Below are 18,092 nucleotides of genomic sequence, written 5' to 3'. Positions count from 1 at the left end.
GGCTCTGCACTCAAGTACCTCCGTCAATAAAGCCCATGTTTTGTGGCTGGAAAGAGGGCTTCCGTCTTCAGAGGTCAATATGGTGCTTCTGTTTTTTAAGCCCACTGCTGAATTACTCAGGTTCAGCACAATAAACAATGTGAACAGAGACCACAGACTTGCAAAGGTATCTGGTGAAGCAGCGATTAGGGGATGGCAAATGTGGAGCCCTACTGCTAGGGCCATACATAGCAGGAGAGAGAAAGGATTCCTCTGCTCTCCACCTCTACCTAGTGAGGCCATACGGGGCTGCCCAGATCCTAGCTGCAGGTACCGAAGGGGAGCACAGGGCCTGTCCCAGATGCTCCCCCTGTGCAGGAAGGGTGTGGGGAAGGGCAGAACCACAGCTCTACCCAGCGTGCAACTGCCAGCACTGCAGACTGTCTGGCTGCACAGAGTGGAAAGAAGCTACACCCCGAAAAGGCTGAGTCTCTCTCCTCTCCATGCCTGGGGTGAGGGGCTGCCCCAGCAGGTGCCAAGTTTCTGCACCCTGAGAGGAAGCCCTGCGGGTGAGTTACACAGAACCCCTGAGGGTGGTGGCATGATTGCTTTAATATGTAAACCAGAATGGGTCCTGTGTTTCATAAATTACTACAATACATTGAATGGGTAGCTTTTCATAAAGGAGCACAGCGGATGTGTACACAGACCCTGATGAAGCTAATAACTAGTTCTCACATGGTTTTTAGAGAGTTATTACATATCTGAGTTCCAAGTTCCCTTAATCAACCACTGAGATGCAGCTGGCAGTGGTAAATTGCCAACAACAGCTCATTACAAATAAGGAAACAGTTTTTGTCCTTGACAAAATGTGTCAGTTCTTAATAGGGAAGCAATTAGAACCAACCATTTCTCTTCCCTTCCCCCTGCCCCACTCCTATTATCCTTTGATACAACCTGCTTTGGCTGATAACAGCCTTCCTATCTGCAATCCAATCGGGGGACATAATCTAGTCAGGTCTCACTCTCACATGCGCACAAATGGTTCATTTGGGCAGACAGCACAAATTAAACCTGTGCCCTTAAGGGTGGGGAAAGGAATGCAGTGCTGGATGCAGATGTGGAGCCCATCTATCCATCAATCAGTTACACCAGCACTCTGACTAGGCTTACACAGGGGACTAAGCGTGACAGGATCAAACCCCAAGTCTCTTCATCCTGATTTATCAGTTGCTATTCTAGGTGCCAACAGTAAGTGGCATGCAGGTCAGGAATGGGAGAATGAAAGAATGTGTCTCAACATGCTTACACAAATCAGGTAATTGCATGTGTCCATCAGGTAAGGTCACAAGTAACTGGCCAGCTATGTGTCTAGCTGAACACAGTCAGTCATCGGACATGCAAAATAGGTGTGCAGCTATGCACACACAGTTTTAGAAACCAAACCCACAGTGGTTCTCTGCAGGTTGCAACAGTGTCCATTGTATTCTATGGCTGCAGTGCTAGCTGCTGAGCTGGAGGATTTCCGGCCCCTGCATCTCTTGCCCAGTGTTTTGGACCACTTGTAGGCAATGGATAAGCAGTTCTATGGTTCATCTTTCTCTGTCCCAGCCTCCATGTGGCTAGCACAGAGATGCCTTCTGCTACATATAGCAAATAAGGAAGCACCCCCTACAGAGCTTCTCAACCTCAATCCCTGTTGCAGGCCCCTTTCATGCCTCAAAAGAATTTAAGCCTTTATGAAAGAGCAGCAAATTTCATCCGCTGCCTGTTGCGGAGTCTCTATAGAAAGACTTGTTCCCTCTAACTCCAGAGCCCTCTAAAAAAGTCATCAGTTCCAGGTCAAACAAAATACAGCTCCAGCCAAGAGAACTGGTTCCTTCTGCTTATAACTTAATGCATTGGAGGGAAATCCAGGAGCCTGCATCCAGAAAGACACAAATGGTTCTCTGCACACTTGATCATTTTAGCCTCTGGTGGCAATTTGTCCTTTCATCGTAAAACAGGTGGGTTTTTTCACTCAATCCATCTTGAAAGAATCTGGTTTTATACACAGAGAAAACTAATTGCAAAGCAAATCCCTTTGCACATATGCCTTGAGTTTATTTTACTTAGATACCAACCCCAACTGCCACTGAGAAGCATCTAACACATAGTGCTGCTTATCACTCAACAGGATTCAATGTCCATCAACCCAAATCTTATCCTTTAAGAATTTGGGGGGTGGGGGAGAAGAAGTGTCAGAGGCATGATGCTAGCCTGGGTGGACTCATCCTGTACTTTATTTCTTTAGAACTATTTCCTACAGAAACCCCCCCACACACACACACTTTTAGATAACACACAATGACACCTGGTCCTACACTGCCCATACTTGTTCTTCAGGATACATTGCAAAGTGTGTATATACTTTACTGAGTTTTTTGGCAAAAATATACCTGCGGTCTGATGTCTGGGAAGAAGTGGAGCACTCTCAAGTGCTAGGTTTAGCAGGTTGTGTGTGTCATGGCATTTGACTGCTAGATTTGTATCTGCTGTGATGTGCATTAAGAAATGCACAAAACATGGTTGAACTGATCTCACTGGGTCCAAAATGTCAAGTCATGGAGTCTGCGAGAGGTGTGTTTTTATAGGACTGTTATAAATATAAATACACAATATTATAAGAACATAAGAACGGCCATACTGGGTCAGACCAAAGGTCCATCTAGCCCAGTATCTGTCTACCGACAGTGGCCAATGCCAAGTGCCCCAGAGGGAGTGAACCTAACAGTCAATGATCAAGTCATCTCTCTCCTGCCATCCATCTCCACTCTCTGACAATAAGCAGCTAGGGACACCATTCGTTACCCATCTTGGCTAATAGCCATTAATGGACTTAACCACCATGAATTTATCCAGTTCTCTTTTAACGCTGTTATAGTCCTAGCCTTCACAACCTCCTCGGGTAAGGTATCCAACATTATACAACTAGATCTGCCAATTCCTAAGGCCGAGGATGCATTAAGAAGCCTGATATGAAATGCGAGTCTGCCCAGTTATGCAGACCTCTATGTACAGCATCTCTTTCAGTCCTGATGAAAGAGTCATCTGCCCAGCTAATATCTTACTGATCACAAAAAAAATTAGTTCCGTATCTCTTTCCGATTTCAAGGCTTGGGGTGAGGGCTTCAAAATAAGATTTTTAACTGAGCTCTTTCAATTAAGAAAGTACCACAACAGAACCTCTCCGGTTCTGTGTAAGTTTGCAGCCAAGTTTAGTGGAGATGTCAATCGCCATGCTTCAGGGCATAAGATGATCTCATCGTCTGTGGTAGGTGAAGATATTTCCACACAAAGCAGACTAAGTGTACAGCTATGTTTGGTATCTTCTGAATCACCAGACATTGGTTACCAACAAAGACAACATTAACTAGATGGACCAGGGTCTGTTTTGTTATGGCAATTTATATCGAGAGACAGGATCAGACCCTGACTGCACATTTTAATATTGCAGAGAGAAGGTGAGGGAGGAAATCTCTTTTGTTGGACCAACTTCTGCTGGGGAGAGAGAGAGAAACTTACACGAAACTGATCCAAAACCAAGCTCTGTGTGGCTTGAACACTTCTCTCACCTACAAAGGTTGGTCCAATAAAAGATACTCCCTCCAGCCTTCTCTCTCTAATATCCTGGGACCAACAGGGCTATTGCAACACTGCATAGCACTTATTACTAGTTGATGTTCTTGTAACAGTTAACAAGCCAGCTTTAATCATTTGTAGTGATGCAAGATAAGGCTGGAGTCAGCTTCCTGACGACAACAGCTACTGAATACTTTCACTTCTCAAAGTGCATTGCGTGACCCTTTCTTCAAAAGACGGCTTTGGTGCGTCACAGCAACACTTGCTGCTCTCCGTCTCAATATGGACAAACCGAAGCTGGGGAGTAAATTTACACTGCACTCACCTGTCATTCAGTAAGTCACCGTCTGAACCCTGCTAGTGCGCACTAAATGCACTATGGAACTGTCAGTGCACAACAGCAGGGAACACAGCCTGTCAGTGCAGAACAGGCTAGTGCTCTGTAGATTTACCCCCAGCTTGCCGTGCACTGAGCCTCTGTGTTGACAAGTCTATGTGAAATGGCCTCCATTATCGTGCATTTTACAAATATACATTTCCCATGTAGATCAGGATGATTTAGCATGGAAGTAGTTACCAATCCCTACAATAGGTGCTGGAAGTAGGGGAGCAGTTTCCATCATGCACAGGGTTTACAGTTTGGTTCAATGGTTCTCAGCACCCCCACTAATACAAGTTGCTCCAGCACCCTTGTACCCTACCCTCTCCAACATGTTTAGATGCATCTTTTTTCTGTTTGCTAATTTGCTCCTGTTAGAGATAGTGTCTCTCTGTGGCTTATCCACAAGAGGGATGCTGGCAACGCAGAGTAAAAACAAAACAGCATTACTTTGGTGTTCCTTGTACAGCGCTGCCATTGCTGTGCTCAGCATTATTCTCACATGAGGAGTTGGTTTAGCACCAGAGGCCTTTTTTGCCACCATTACAGTGAAATCCATATTAATGCCCGTAAGATGAACAGTTTTTACTTGGTATCATGGTGATTTTGCACACACCACCAAGGAAGGGACACCAAACACATGGAGAACCCTCTCTAGATATGGTGAGCAAACAGAACTTTACATAGGTCGGGGGGTGGGGTGGGGGTGTTGTGCATCAGACACCAAGGCCTCATTTCCAGATGAGCCAGGCACCCAGACACTCCTTGGTTACAGCTGACGTTAGCCATTTTGGTGCAGTTCTCTTGTTTCTCTCCATCTAGTTGTCTGTCATAGATGTATCTATCTTATCTGGCTTTGCTTCTCACTTGTGTCTTATACTGATCAATAGCATCTAGTGTGGCATCCTGGACCCTCAGCAAGGCCAAGGAAGCGGTGTCAGGAGAGATCTAATCTAATCCAGTCAGATTATATTACTCTCTATCGCTGTAGTTAGACACACACATTCCCCACCCCCAAGAACCTACCAAATGGACTGATACCATAAACAGGCTTCACGCCCATCACCAGCACATTCTGCTGAAATAACCACTTATTTTGATTAGGGCACATTTTTCAAATGAGGGGGAGGTGGTCTGAATTTTAGGCTCCCTGGGAAAATCCACAAAAGCAGTTGGGTGCCCAACATGGCATTTGGGTGCCCAACATTTAGGCAGACATCCTAAAACCACAGCTCAGCTGCCACCTAACGCTCTAGGTGCCTAAGTTTCTGCTACTGGGCACACACAAAAAACACAAGCCCTGCCACTGCCTGATGCCCTCACTTGTCTCCTAGCCCCAGTGGGCCTCTCAAACTAGGCAGATTCCTTCCTACCTTGCCTGTGGGGCTTGAGGCAGGGGATTGAAACAGGTCTCACCTCCCAGCTGAGTGCCCCCACCACCCACAGGCCATTCTGATATGAGGCTCTGTCAGTCTCTTAATGGTGCAGTTCCCTTTGCACAAGTCAGTATTTCTAGGGGCAGGGACTTGAAGGTAACTCTTCTCACAGGCTGCGGGGTTGGGAGGAGGGGGGGGACACCCTGACCACTGGGCTATAGAGTCTCTCCTGCACCATCACAAAGAACAGTGAACTATGTAGACAAATCAGAGCAGCTTCAGCAGGCAAGATTGGAGCATGGCTCCCCCAACAGCCTGGTGACAGGGTACCTGCCAGGGATGCAGCAGACCTGAGTTCGAGTCCCTACTCCAAGTCAGGCAGAGAGGGCAATTGAAGGAGGTCTCTGGCTTCACAGAGGAGTGCCCCTACCCACTAGGTCATTGGCTGGGGGGTGGGGGCTCTCTCTCGCTGGTTTTTGGGAGACAGGGATGAGAACTCCAGGAGAGGACTCACTGCGCAGCATTTCGCACTGCCTAGCTTCGGCGGCTCCCTGGTCAGCTTGGAGGAGTCTGTCAATCCCATTCATAGGTGCCTACCTCTCCCCAGTGCACAGGGAGCTTGCCCCCCAACTCGGGGCTGCGAGTTCCGCTGTGCGGAGGGTGCCTAAGGCATTGCAGGGCTGAGCATTGCAACACATGCAGCCCCTTGTAGTTCTAGCCTGAGCCCCTCCTTGGGCATCTGATTGTCAGAGTGATTATCACCGCATGAGCATCCAGGACTCCAACTGCAGTGACTGCGAATGGACAGTAAGTGGTGAATAGCTACAGGGGACAGTCACTCTGAGCCAGCGCATTTCATCAATGCAGCTAGTGGGTACAAACTATCATGCTTCCCAAGACAGCACCCCAAGGACTGCCTTCTCCAAATCCCACAGCAGAAGCCAGGCACTAATGCAGCTAACAGGGTGGATAAAGACACACGCCCGCACCCTTCACAGCAAGAACAGCATGAAACCCCTACTAGAGCCCTTGCTCAGAGCAAATCTAATAAACCAGACAAAAATCTGGCCACAAACTTGGTGGCTGGGACCACATGATCTCACACACTTCACAATTATTGTGTGTGACTGTGTCAAGAAGAAGTGAACTCTACATCCACCCCCAGCCTAGGGTGTGGCGGCAGTAGCCTGATTTTGCTGGCACTAATGTTTAAACGGTTCCCAAAATTTCTTCAGTCTACTAACCTAGTTCATCCTGTCTCCACAGACATCGCCCTGGCTCTCCTGGAGAAAAATCAAAGGCCTAGTCACTTGATCAAGCATTTCCCCTGGTTATTACAGCTGCACTCAGACAATTAGAGAAGAGAAATACTCTGAGGTGACCAATCACAGAACAGGCTTGAACACACAGAGAACAGAGTTCAAACAATTCCCTGGCCAAAATGTGTGTGTGTGAAATTTTCAAGCAAATAAATGAAAAATGCTAAAAATCCTGATTTTTGTCCCTTAGGCTGTCAGTCTGGCACCCGGCATAAATCTTAACCTTCAAAGAAACTTTATAAATCATTTGTCCTCTGTACCTTCAGAGCAGCTATAAATAACGCAAGAAACAAAAGGCACAATCCATCAGTTTGTACTGGGGTGCCTGGTGTCCTACCAAAATGAGTAGTATGGATTGAATGGGATGTTCTAGTCAACCTCCCAGATTCCCCTAGGTAGGCACTGCCCTTTGTCAGGAACCACTCCAAATTCTACAGTGATTTTTTGCAACAGACCATTGTTTGTATGGACTGGCCCACGTATATGGTGTTTGCTTTAGAAAGAGCCTAGGGCTGAAGTTGATCAGGTTTTGTGCCCTTTCTGTGTCCCTGGGAGGAGCAAGGCACAATACAAGGGAGAGGTTCTTGCTGTCGTCGAGGCGTATTTCAGGATATTTTCCCACTGTAGCATTTTGAGGATTTACATTCTCCACACATCACAATAAAACATGCCAAGGCAGGTGTGATTTTTCCCTAGTCCAGCTCACCAGTCAACATGTAGCAGCACCATTTCCCCCTAACCACTTCTGCATTTCCAATCCATCAAACCTGGCTGTTGGCTTAACGTTCATGTCACTGCTTCCCCACATGGAAACATTTACTTAAGGCCCAGGACAGACATCTTTCATGTTGTCACTGATGCCAACGGCAACCTAGGTGTGCAGCATTTTGAACAAGAAGCCACTAAAGACATTTTCCAAAAAGTGAATGGCAGGAGTAACCCTGTGAACTGGTGCAAAGTATTAGTGAAAAGGCTGTGTTTGGCTTGAGACACATTCACACTCAGTTGGGGTGGATACTACACTATGCATGCTTCAGACTCTCATAACATAGGCCCACTGTCACAATAGGGTAATGACAACATCCGCCTGCTGCCCCCCTCCACGTGGGTCTTCTCTGCTTGGCTACCTATTGTTTACATGCTACTTTGTTAACCACTCTCCCACACACAGCTCCACTTTAGCATGCAGGCTTACAAAGTCTCCTGCATGGAGGCTCCACCACCTAGCATGCCAGGGCTGGGTTTTTGCTGCACTTCTGCTCTATCTGGGGTTCACTGGGCTAGTGGGAGCAGCGCACTAGACCACTCAGGATCTGTGGCAATGGGAGCAGTAGCACAATGGCATGTGTTTGGAATGCAGTACTCCGTCTGGCATGATAAATGCCATTTGTTCATTTTGCACTGGTAAGATGTTAAAAAGGAGGTACTTACACAATCTCGTCATTCTGGAATTCAAGCTCTCCACAAGTATCCTCAAAGTCCTCTCCTCCCCCTCTGGCTGAGCCTTCGATGGTTTTGTAGGGCACAACAACATTTCCTCGAGCGCCAGACGTTCTCAGCACTTTCACTTCCATGGTTCCAATGCTCTCGCTCACATGAGTGACTGGCTCCTCAAAGGTAAAGATGCCTGCATGATCATCATCGAAGATGGTAACGGTGGCAGTGGAGGGTGACCCCAGGCAGGCAAGTGTTGCGACATGGTTGGCCTTCAGCATTGCTTCATCCAGTGCTTCAGTGCTAACTTGCACATTGCTGAGGTGAACGAGGAAGTTCTCATCCTCCTCAAAAATATCATCATCAATTATGCCAACGCGGATTTCCTTCTGTGTCTCGCCAGGCTTGAAGACCACAGTCCCTTCAGTAAACTCATAATCAGACCCTGCATTGGCTGTGCCATCTTCTGTTCTGAAGTCAACGTGAACGACATGGGTCAAGTCACCACCTCGGCGAACAATGGTCAAAGCTACTGTGCCGCAGTTCTCAAGACACTGGTAGGTGTTCTGCTCAAAGTAGATTTTACTGACAGGATCGTTTTCCACCACTTCACAGTTGACCTCATGCATGCTGACAGCTTTCCGTGCCTGATCCGCAGCATGTCTCTTCAAAATGTTGCCAGCACCTGTCATTAGCCGAGTAGCCTGAATGCGATAAAAGGCTCGGCTCTTTTGCTGTTGGCTCAGAACCTGGTAGTTAGCTAGTTCTATCAGCTGTTCAATTTCTTTGTCAGGGTGCTTCTGCTTCAGCTCCTTCAGGATTCTAGCCATTTCCCTCCTTGTTTCCTCATCATCTTGATCCCTCTCATCTGCTTCCAGAACCAGGGTGCCATCTAAGAAGTTTTCCACATGGGAGTTAACCACTTTGCCATCCATTTCAATGTCAGCTTTGGATGATGGCCTGTCACCCTCATGTTCAATGATCATGCCTCGCTGTTTGCCAGCCCTGTACTTCTTGTAGACATACTTGTAAAATAAAAGCCTTCGGTCGGCTACCCACGCAAATACCACACAAATGGGAAAGAAGAAGAAAGTGAGCAAGCTTTCCCAGACCTCCACAACACCGGGTGATATGACAGATAAAATAAGGTAGAGCCAAGTGTAGGCAAAGATGCTCCAAGCTGCTGTTACAAAAAACACTCGTAGATGCTTAATCTTCCTTATTTCTCCATCTGGAACCACATAGACGCATATGGCTATAATGATGAACATGTTAAAGGCGGCACTGCCTACAATGGTGCTCGGTCCAAGATCCCCCGCAGTGAAACCATGACCACATACTTCAATCACAGACAGTAGAATCTCCGGGGCTGAAGAACCCAAAGCCATCAACGTTAGGTTGGACACAGTCTCATTCCAAATCCTCACTGTGGTTTTGCTGGTCTCACCACTGGGCTTCTTGATCGTTATCTCTCTCTCTTGGGATGTAATGACTTCTATCGAGGACATGAAGCGGTCAGCTATGATGGATACACCTAGGAACATATAGACCATGGCCACAAAATAGACAGTAGCTCTAGCAATTTTATCACCAAATGAAGGGTCTTGGGGCTCCCAGATCGGTAAAATCACACCTGGTTTGCAATAATATGTACCAGTACATACTTCAGTGGTGTTTGGTGCTTCTGTTGGACTTTCTGCATGTGCTTTGTCCACATGGAATAGCAAGAGTGCCACAATACTTAAAAGGTGAAAACCTTCAGGAAAGGTAGGTGAAGGACTTAACCTCAACATGATAGCTTTGTCTGACCAACTTCCAAATGTCTTCCTACCTGCAGACACAAAAGTAAGAAGCATTACTCAAGTCAAAAAAGATATTCTATTGAGGTCTTATTTATGCATTTGAAAAATCTAGTGAATTATATTTATCAAATACAATTATAACATGTCTGAACTGTCACTTAAATCCCAATGCTTGCAGATCCACCATGCACAATTGTTATAATAGTAGGATGAGGCTAGCTTCTGAACCTAGGTACATGTTAATGCTATTTCTGAAGTAATTCTCTCATTGTTGAAAATCTACTTCCATTTTAGATTAGCATTATACTACAGCACAGAAAGCAGAAATTCTCCAATTTCAAAATTAAGATGAAATAGTTTTTTGAAAGTCAATGTATAAACAAAGAAATTCCCCCAAATGTCTCTGCATTTTGACCAATTCTGTTCAATATTATTTACTACTGCAAAATAAGTACATGTAAAACCTACAGACTGCCACCATAATCATATTCAATCCAAGATTCCATTCCAACTCCCCCACCCCACCCCCAAAATTGATATCTACATTAAGGAAATATTAAGGGGTCTCAGCTGACCAACTGAATTAAGAAACACTGAAGTTGCATGTTTAACCTTAACTCTGTCCCTCATGCATACACCTTATGATGAAGTCTTTAATGATATGATCGCATGCTACTTCCTCAGCAATAAACCACAATATCATTCATCTTTGCACATTCCCTGGCAGAACACCAAATGTGTATCCAAGCAGAGTTTCCTCTTGCACATCTTAGGAGGGAGACTCTCTCCTGCTCACTTTCCATATCAAAGTAGTGCTCCCTCCTGCACACCTGGCAAAGCCCTCCAGAGGCTCTTCCACTTCGTTCATACATTACAAGGCACTAGGCGTTGGGCTGCATAGCAGTTGGAGGAGTAATCCCAGCTCAGTTAGATGAACGTGCCCTAGCTCCCCTTGAGCTAGTGCCTGAAAATAGTTGGATGGCGGCTGTGGCACAGGCTAACCACCCAAGTATGTGCCATGGGGTTGGACAGGTTTGTAGGTGGTGAGCAAGCCTAAGCTGCCTCCCATGCTGCTGCAGCCATACTGCCGTTTGCAGGTGCTCACTCTAGAGCCGAGACATCTGCCTGAGTTGGAAATTACACCTCCCATAGTCATTCCAAGAGGGTTGCATAGGGGCCTCATTCAGGGCTCAAACACCTGATCCTCAGCAGCCATCATTCGATTCACAGGATGGACTGGTCTCTGCTAGTTAGAGTGCAGGCACACTGAGCAGAGACAAGGACTGGTGTTGTCTAACGTTAACTGATGGTCTGGAAAAGAATGGCAAAAATCTGCAGATGGGACAAAATTATTTAAGTTACTGAAGACTGGAAAAGACTGAGGAGCTTCAGAGGGACCTAGCCAAGCAAGGTGAATGGGCAGCACAATGGCAGATGGCATTCAGGGCTGATAATTGTAAGGCAATCATAGAAATGTAAGGCTGAAAGGGCCCAGCCCCCTGCTCTGAGGCCAGACCAAGTAAACCTAGCCAATCCCTGACAGACATTTGTCTACCCTGTTCTGACAAACCTCCAATGATGCAGATTTCACAGCCTCCCTAGGTAATGCTCTCTGGAAGAAGTCATCTGAACTATGCATACTGTGACAGGTTGGGTCAAACACCCTCAAGACTGTCACTAGATGTGCTGAGATACCACTGAGAACAAACTCCCCTGCCAGAAAAGGCTTCCCGCAACTCCCGTCTTGCTGAGCTAGACACTAGTCAGCTCCAGCACAGACCAAGAGGTTGGGCCATGCCACCTTGCAGTTCACTTAGCCTAGGGGCTTCTCAGTTAACAGCAACTTTCCCAGCACCCAGTATTCAGTCTCTCTGGGACCCTAAACCCCAAATACATCCATTTTACTCTGTATTAAGCTTCTACGGAGTAAACTCAGATTGTCCACCCTCTAACACAGCTAGAGAGATGCACAGCTGTTTGCTCCCCTGGTATTAATCACTTACTCTGGGTTTATTAATAAACAAACGCAATTTTATTAAGTATAAGAAGTAGGATTTAAGTGGTTTCGAGTAATAACAGACAGAGCAAAAAAGTTACCAAGGAAAGAGCAAAAACATGCAAGGCTAATTTAACTCACTAAGGATCAGTTACAAATACTAACTTCTCACCCTAGTTGGTATCTCAACTACAATCCTTTTCAGGCCAATGTACTTTATGACCTGGGTCCAGCAATGACTCACACCCCGTCCATATTGTTAACCTTTTTTCCTGATATCCAGGCTTCATAATTCTTTGCAATGTGGTAGGCGTGTCGGGAGAATGACACATCTGGTTTCCATTTTAGGTTTCTGAACCGCCGACGGGCATGTTCAGGTGTTATCCCCATTCTGTATCTGGCCTTGGTTTGAAAAAGTTTTAATCGTTCATTTCTCCTTAGGCATTTCAGCTAAGGGTCCACTGAGCAGTGGCTCAGCTCTTTCATGTACTGGTCTTCAGAGATGTTGTACCAAGGCAGGCTCTTCAAAATTTTCTAAGAAGGCCTCAGTGTCATCACCTGCCTTGTAGGTGGAATTTTTGTGGTGGAACAATTATTGGCGAAGTATTGTTAGGATTGGCTGTGTTCCGTTGCTTAGCCTGTTCTAGTTCCAGAACCTGTCGGTGGGCTCCCTCTGGAGTTCTGTCTTCTGTGGGCTGCCTCTTCCTTGGCTATTTCTGCATTAATTAGTTCTATCCGTCTCTATGTTCATTTTCTTTGTCTGTGGCTTGTTGCCGTGCTCATTCCTGTCTCAGGCCTTTCCTTGGAACTCATGGTTCCTGCTTTCTTGTGCAGAGGTGCCCTCTGGTGTTTACTGCCTGAAATGCTGGTTCTTTGTTGCCTTCCTGGAGTTGCTTAGCAACAGAGTCCTTTTTAACTTACTAGCCTCTCCCGAAAGAGTTAAAGCAAAAGAAAACCCTCTTTGATTTACAAATGTGTCCTGGCTGGAGTGCGTTGCTGACCACTTAAGCCTGCTTTGTTTAACAAACGATCCTCGTAAACCTTAATAGCCCTCTCTATGCACAGCAGAAAGGAGCAAGAAAAAAAATCTCTGGCTGTAGGTTTAAAAACAAAACAAAACACCCCTTCCCTTGCTTATAACAACTAGCAGAGAAAAGCAAATTAATAATCTTACTGGCTTTTAGATTCTATCTTTCCACCCAGCTGCCACCATATCATAGTATCTTCCCAGATCTGAACCTTAGAGTTCAGAAAATGAAGATACTAGCATGAATCCTCTAAAGCTTAATTACCAGCTTAGATCTGATAGCATTGCCACCACCCAAAAATATAGTGTTTGGAACTCTGATCTCCCCAACCTTCCCTGAGGACCCCCCAAGAACCAAATCCCTTGGGTTCTTAAACCAAGGAGAAATAAACCATCCCTCCTCCTTTCCCCTCCCAGACTTTCCCTCCCTGGGCTACCCTGAGAGACTACTGATCCAAACTCTTTAAAATCACAACACAGAGAAGCATGTCCCTTCCCTTCCACAAAGAGGCAACAGATTCAAGGAAAACAGAGATTCCACTTCTCCTCCCTCCTGTCTCCCCCACTAGTCCTGGTGAGTTAAACCCAACCCCTGGGATTAAACCAGGGGGGAAAAAATATCAGGTTCTCTTAAAAGAAATTCTTTAATAAAAGAAAGGAAAAGTAAAGATTCTCTAACTTCAAGATGTAATATTACAGGGTCCTCTAGCTTATAGACACTAGAGAGAAACTTTTCCCCAGTACCAATACAAATCAAAATATTCCCAGCAACTACACATATAAAGTTAACCAGCCAGATCCACATTTGCAAATAGAGAAAAACAATCAAAAGACTAAAACCGCCTGTTTCTTACTTAACTATTTGAACAGAAACTTAGAGAGCTTGTAGTAATGTCTGGTCTCTCAGACCCCCAAAGAGAATACCACACAACGGACAAAGAACACACCCAAAAGCTTCCCTCCACCCAGATTTAAAAGTATCTTGTCTCCTGATTGGTCCTCTGGTCAGGTGTTCCAGTTCCCTGCTTGTAACCCTTTACAGGTAAAAGAGACATTAACCCTTAACAATCTGTTTATGACACACCCTCATGGTTACAGTTTTGTTTCAGGTATCTCTTCGGGGTGGAGAGGCCATCTCTTAAGCTAGCTGAAGACAAAATGGAGGGGCTTTCAAGGTCTTTTATATTCTCTCTTGTAGGCAGAAACCCCTTTGTTCTTCTGTGCAAAAATCACAGCAACAAGATGGAGTTTCCAGCCACATGGGCAAGTCATGTGTCCATGAATGATTCCGCTTTCTCCGGGCCAATGCCATTGTTTATGTTATTTTGAACTTTTCCAGGACATTTCAGATGTAGATCGGCATCTGCCAAAGTCCATTGTTTCTTACTTCCAATTACTTGTATTGTCCCTTCACAATACATTAGCCAAACCTCCCTCATGTGTTTCCTACAGCAAACACTTCAAATACAACCAGAGCCAACGCTCATAATTTCAGATATAAAAATGATATATGCATACAAATAGGACGAATATATTCAGTAGATCATAACCTTTGCAAGGATGTCACATGCCATATCTAGCATTAAGCATATTCCAGTTATGGAAATATACTTATGAACATAAATGACAAACAGAGTACATCATCACACACATCCTTTATCAAGTTCTAAATTACTGCATCCACCCAGGAAAGAAACCTGGATGTCACAAAGACAAAGCGGTGAAGTCCTCTGCTCAGTTTGCAGTATCTGTCAATACAGACGCGAGGAGGTCTAGCGAAGGAGATGGAAATGTGGAAAAAAGATTCTAATGCTACTACACACATCAGTGGATTTACCTCACCTCACATGCTGCGTTTAGTTCTGGTGCCCAAATCAGAAAAGGAAGGTAGCAAAAAAACAGTGAGTTCAGAAATGGGCGACTATAATGGTAATGTGAAGACTATGGAAAAAACTTCCATTTGGCAAGAGATTGGAAAAAGAAAAAAAAAGACTAGAATTGTTTAGGTTAGAAAGGATGGTGCTACAAAGAGCTCCTACTATTCTAGAAGCAGATAGAAGTCCTCCAGGTTGCAAATTCAGGGAAAGCGCTGTTTTGATACAAGTGATTTGTGGCATGCTTTATTCTTTCCCATAGGAATGGTTTACGGTTAAGCGGTAGAAATCCTCAGTAATGTTGTTTCAGGCCGCTTGTAGAAAAATCAGGAAAAAAGTGAACATAAAAGGAGAATATAGGGTCTATTTGATTAGATACCACTTGGAAAGTTGATGCTTTCCCTTTTGATATATCTTTTTTCTTAGCAAGTTAGACTGTCAGCTACAAGTAAAGGTGAATTTGTTATTTTATAGGTCTCTCACTTTTGGGGCAAGTCAGAGATAAATGGGACACGTGATAAAGGTGCTGTCATAACAGATTGAGTCAGCATCAACTTTGTTTACTATTAATACCTCCAGAGGTTTTGTTTGTTTTTAAACTGCATTTAGGCTCCAGGGAACTATTTTGTACATAAGCAGGCAGACCACACTGTCTCTCTAAGTCAGATAGTATCTAACTGCAGGAGCAGTTGTTTCCATGCAAAGAACGAAACATCCACTTGCCTTTATTCAGTGGATTCTCTTTGTGGCCAGTCAGATATTCTTTCACATGCACAATTATTCAAAGCCTTTTAAGAAGCAGCCAGTCATTGTGAAATCCCCTTGGCAAGAGAAGAATGCAGATGGCTGATGAGACAACATAGCAGTTTAGGGCAATGATTTGGGTTACACAGAACAGCAGAGTCTCATCACATTTTGGACCTGCTCCACAATCTTAAGAGGAGGCAAACTTAGGCAGCTTTGGCCAATAAAATTCCCCAACAACAGTGTAATAAATAACTCCAACTTTGTAATTCTGTGGAGCATTTCAATGTAGGGTTGGGTTTTTTAAACCCTACTTCAACAGACAGATGCAACAAAGGAACCACTGTTTGAAGTTCTATTTAGCAGTTTATGTAAAAGAGGGATCTTTAATTTTTGAGATATGGCTGCAGATAAAGAACACAGAGCTTCCCTGGAGACTCCAGCTGGGCAGATGTGGTAGACACTTTGAAAGAGGATCAAAACTAATATTACATTTCAGGAGCTTCTTCCCATGCCTGTTGGAAGAAGTGGCTGAAACCAATATTTGCACTGTTTGTAGAGATGAGACAAAACCAGGACCCACAATATTCACAGTCCTCATCATAACATGGCCCCAGTCTCAGTTTAGGTCCTTGGGTGCTACTGCAATGCAAATAAATCCAATATAATTTGGTGTGAGATTGTGCAGAACTAGGGGGAAGGGATCCACTGTGTCCCAGGTGCTTCACTGGCTCTGATCCAAACTAGACCCTAGAGCTTTTTGGTCCATTATCAGAAAATCCCTCAGCCACTTTGGGAAGGTTGAATCTACAGTATCGGTATCTGATTCACCCTGGCTACACTAGCTCTGTCTGAACGCAATCAGGCTTGGATAGCAGAGTGCCTAATCTCTCCAGCCCAGAGCTGAATGTGCTACAAGAGTTACAGAGACGTGGCCTAGCTTCCTTTTCCCATGGCCCCTTCCTTGGGGGTCAGAACAGCCTGAGGCTCTTTGGGGCCTCTTCCACATGGAGGGCACTTTTTATTTAAAAGGTTGGTCTCCAGGCCCATGCCAGCCAGCTCTGTGCTTTGGCAGGGACCTGTGCAAAACAACCCATACTCGGGAAGTGATTTGAAGCCATCATATCAGCCGGGAGCCTGTGCTCCCCTCCACCAGAGGCCTGTGTGCACATTCTACTCTCATTTTAAGGTTCTTCTTTGAACATTTGTCCATGGGGATCCCATTCTAGGGTCACACGCACTCCATGTGCGTGAGAATATTGCATGCATGGGGCACGTGTGCCTCTACAGTGAGTCACATGGACAGAATGTCTCAACTGACTGCAAAGTCAGTCTTCTTTCTTGCTCTCCAGTTATTCACTGACCCCAGAGGGGCCAGCACAGTCACCAGGACTATCTCTTGTACAGCACCTCACCTGTGACTGGGGCTCCTCAGTGCTACTGCAGTACAAACAACCAACAGCAGTAACCAGAGACTCAGCCCTTCTCTTAAGCTTAGAAGTGGAGGATAACACCCTGTTTACTATCGCTCGTTCTGATCTTTTCAGAAGGGTTGGGAGACCCATGCCAGAATGGATGAGTATCATGCTAACGGATCAGATAAGCTGTAGCGTTTCCGAGGAACTGCATCCAGACAGACTGGAACGGAAGAGGATGACTCGAAGAGCTGATCCCACGTGGGTAGGGCTGTGGCTAGAAGAGTAGGAATATACTCAGGGCAGAAAAGAGTTCTCACGCTAGAGCTGAAGTTGTGTGGCTGAGAACTTTTAGTTTGGACTGAAAGCTGCTCAACTGCATTTCCTGTCAATGCTATCAATAAAATCAAAGAAAGCACCAGTTAAACAGATATTCCATCTAGACCAACCTCATCCTTTAGCCTCCCCATCACCCAACTTTGTCATGCACAAACGCGCTCATCACTGCCAGAGCACGCTTCCTTTCACCTGCGGTGCACAGCAGTCACACCACACACGCATCCGGCTCTCTGCAACCATGCTCAGACCCCATCGTTCTGAATTACATGTTTGCCAGCAGCTCAGAAGGGCTGCAGTTAACGCTCAGGGTCCTGCTGTGTAAGTGAAACACAGGCCCTACCCTGAAGGGGTTGCAGTCTAAGTATGTCTGACCTCATCTGCTTGAGGACGCAGTCCCTGCAGATAGGGAGCGGTGGAGTCTAGGGCATGCTGTTGTGCATGGAAAGCGTAGGTTTGGCAAGGAGGTTGGGTGTGAACAGGAGCAGGCCTATGGGACCCAGACACCACCTGAGGGGGTAAGATTAACCCCGCCATGGCCACAAGCCTTTAACATTCCCAATTTGGCTGGGACAGGCCTGGCTTTTGGCAATCCACCCCGGTGTAACTGCCATGTCAGCTGATGTCCCAGGACTCTTGCCAGCTATGCTGTCTTGCCCTCCCTTCTGGAGCAGAGCTGCCCCTTGGTCCCACCTCCCTGGAGCCCTGCTTGGCCCTGGGCTGGTCACTGCTTGATGGGAAGCTTTCACAGCTAACTGGAACAAACCATCCTCTCCCACCCCCCACAGAG

The 18,092-nt window shown here is 45.7% G+C and overlaps 1 protein-coding gene across 4 annotated transcripts in view; it reads right to left on the bottom strand.

The window, feature by feature from the left end:
* Positions 1 to 18,092, bottom strand: part of SLC8A1 (solute carrier family 8 member A1) — a 324,738-nt gene that overhangs the window by 261,521 nt on the left and 45,125 nt on the right. For all 4 annotated transcript variants that reach the window (XM_032784448.2, XM_032784452.2, XM_032784449.2 and 1 more), the window contains exon 2: positions 8,106 to 9,939. In XM_032784448.2, the coding sequence (XP_032640339.1) occupies positions 8,106 to 9,901 (1,796 nt within the window). In that variant the 5' untranslated portion in view covers positions 9,902 to 9,939. The remainder of the gene's footprint in view (positions 1 to 8,105; positions 9,940 to 18,092) is intronic.

Source organism: Chelonoidis abingdonii, unplaced genomic scaffold (genome assembly GCF_003597395.2).
Source record: "Chelonoidis abingdonii isolate Lonesome George unplaced genomic scaffold, CheloAbing_2.0 scaffold0001, whole genome shotgun sequence".
Taxonomy (NCBI): Eukaryota; Metazoa; Chordata; order Testudines; family Testudinidae; genus Chelonoidis; species Chelonoidis abingdonii.
The sequence above is the reverse complement of the archived record's forward strand: the minus strand, read 5'-3'. Positions and strand labels throughout refer to the sequence as shown.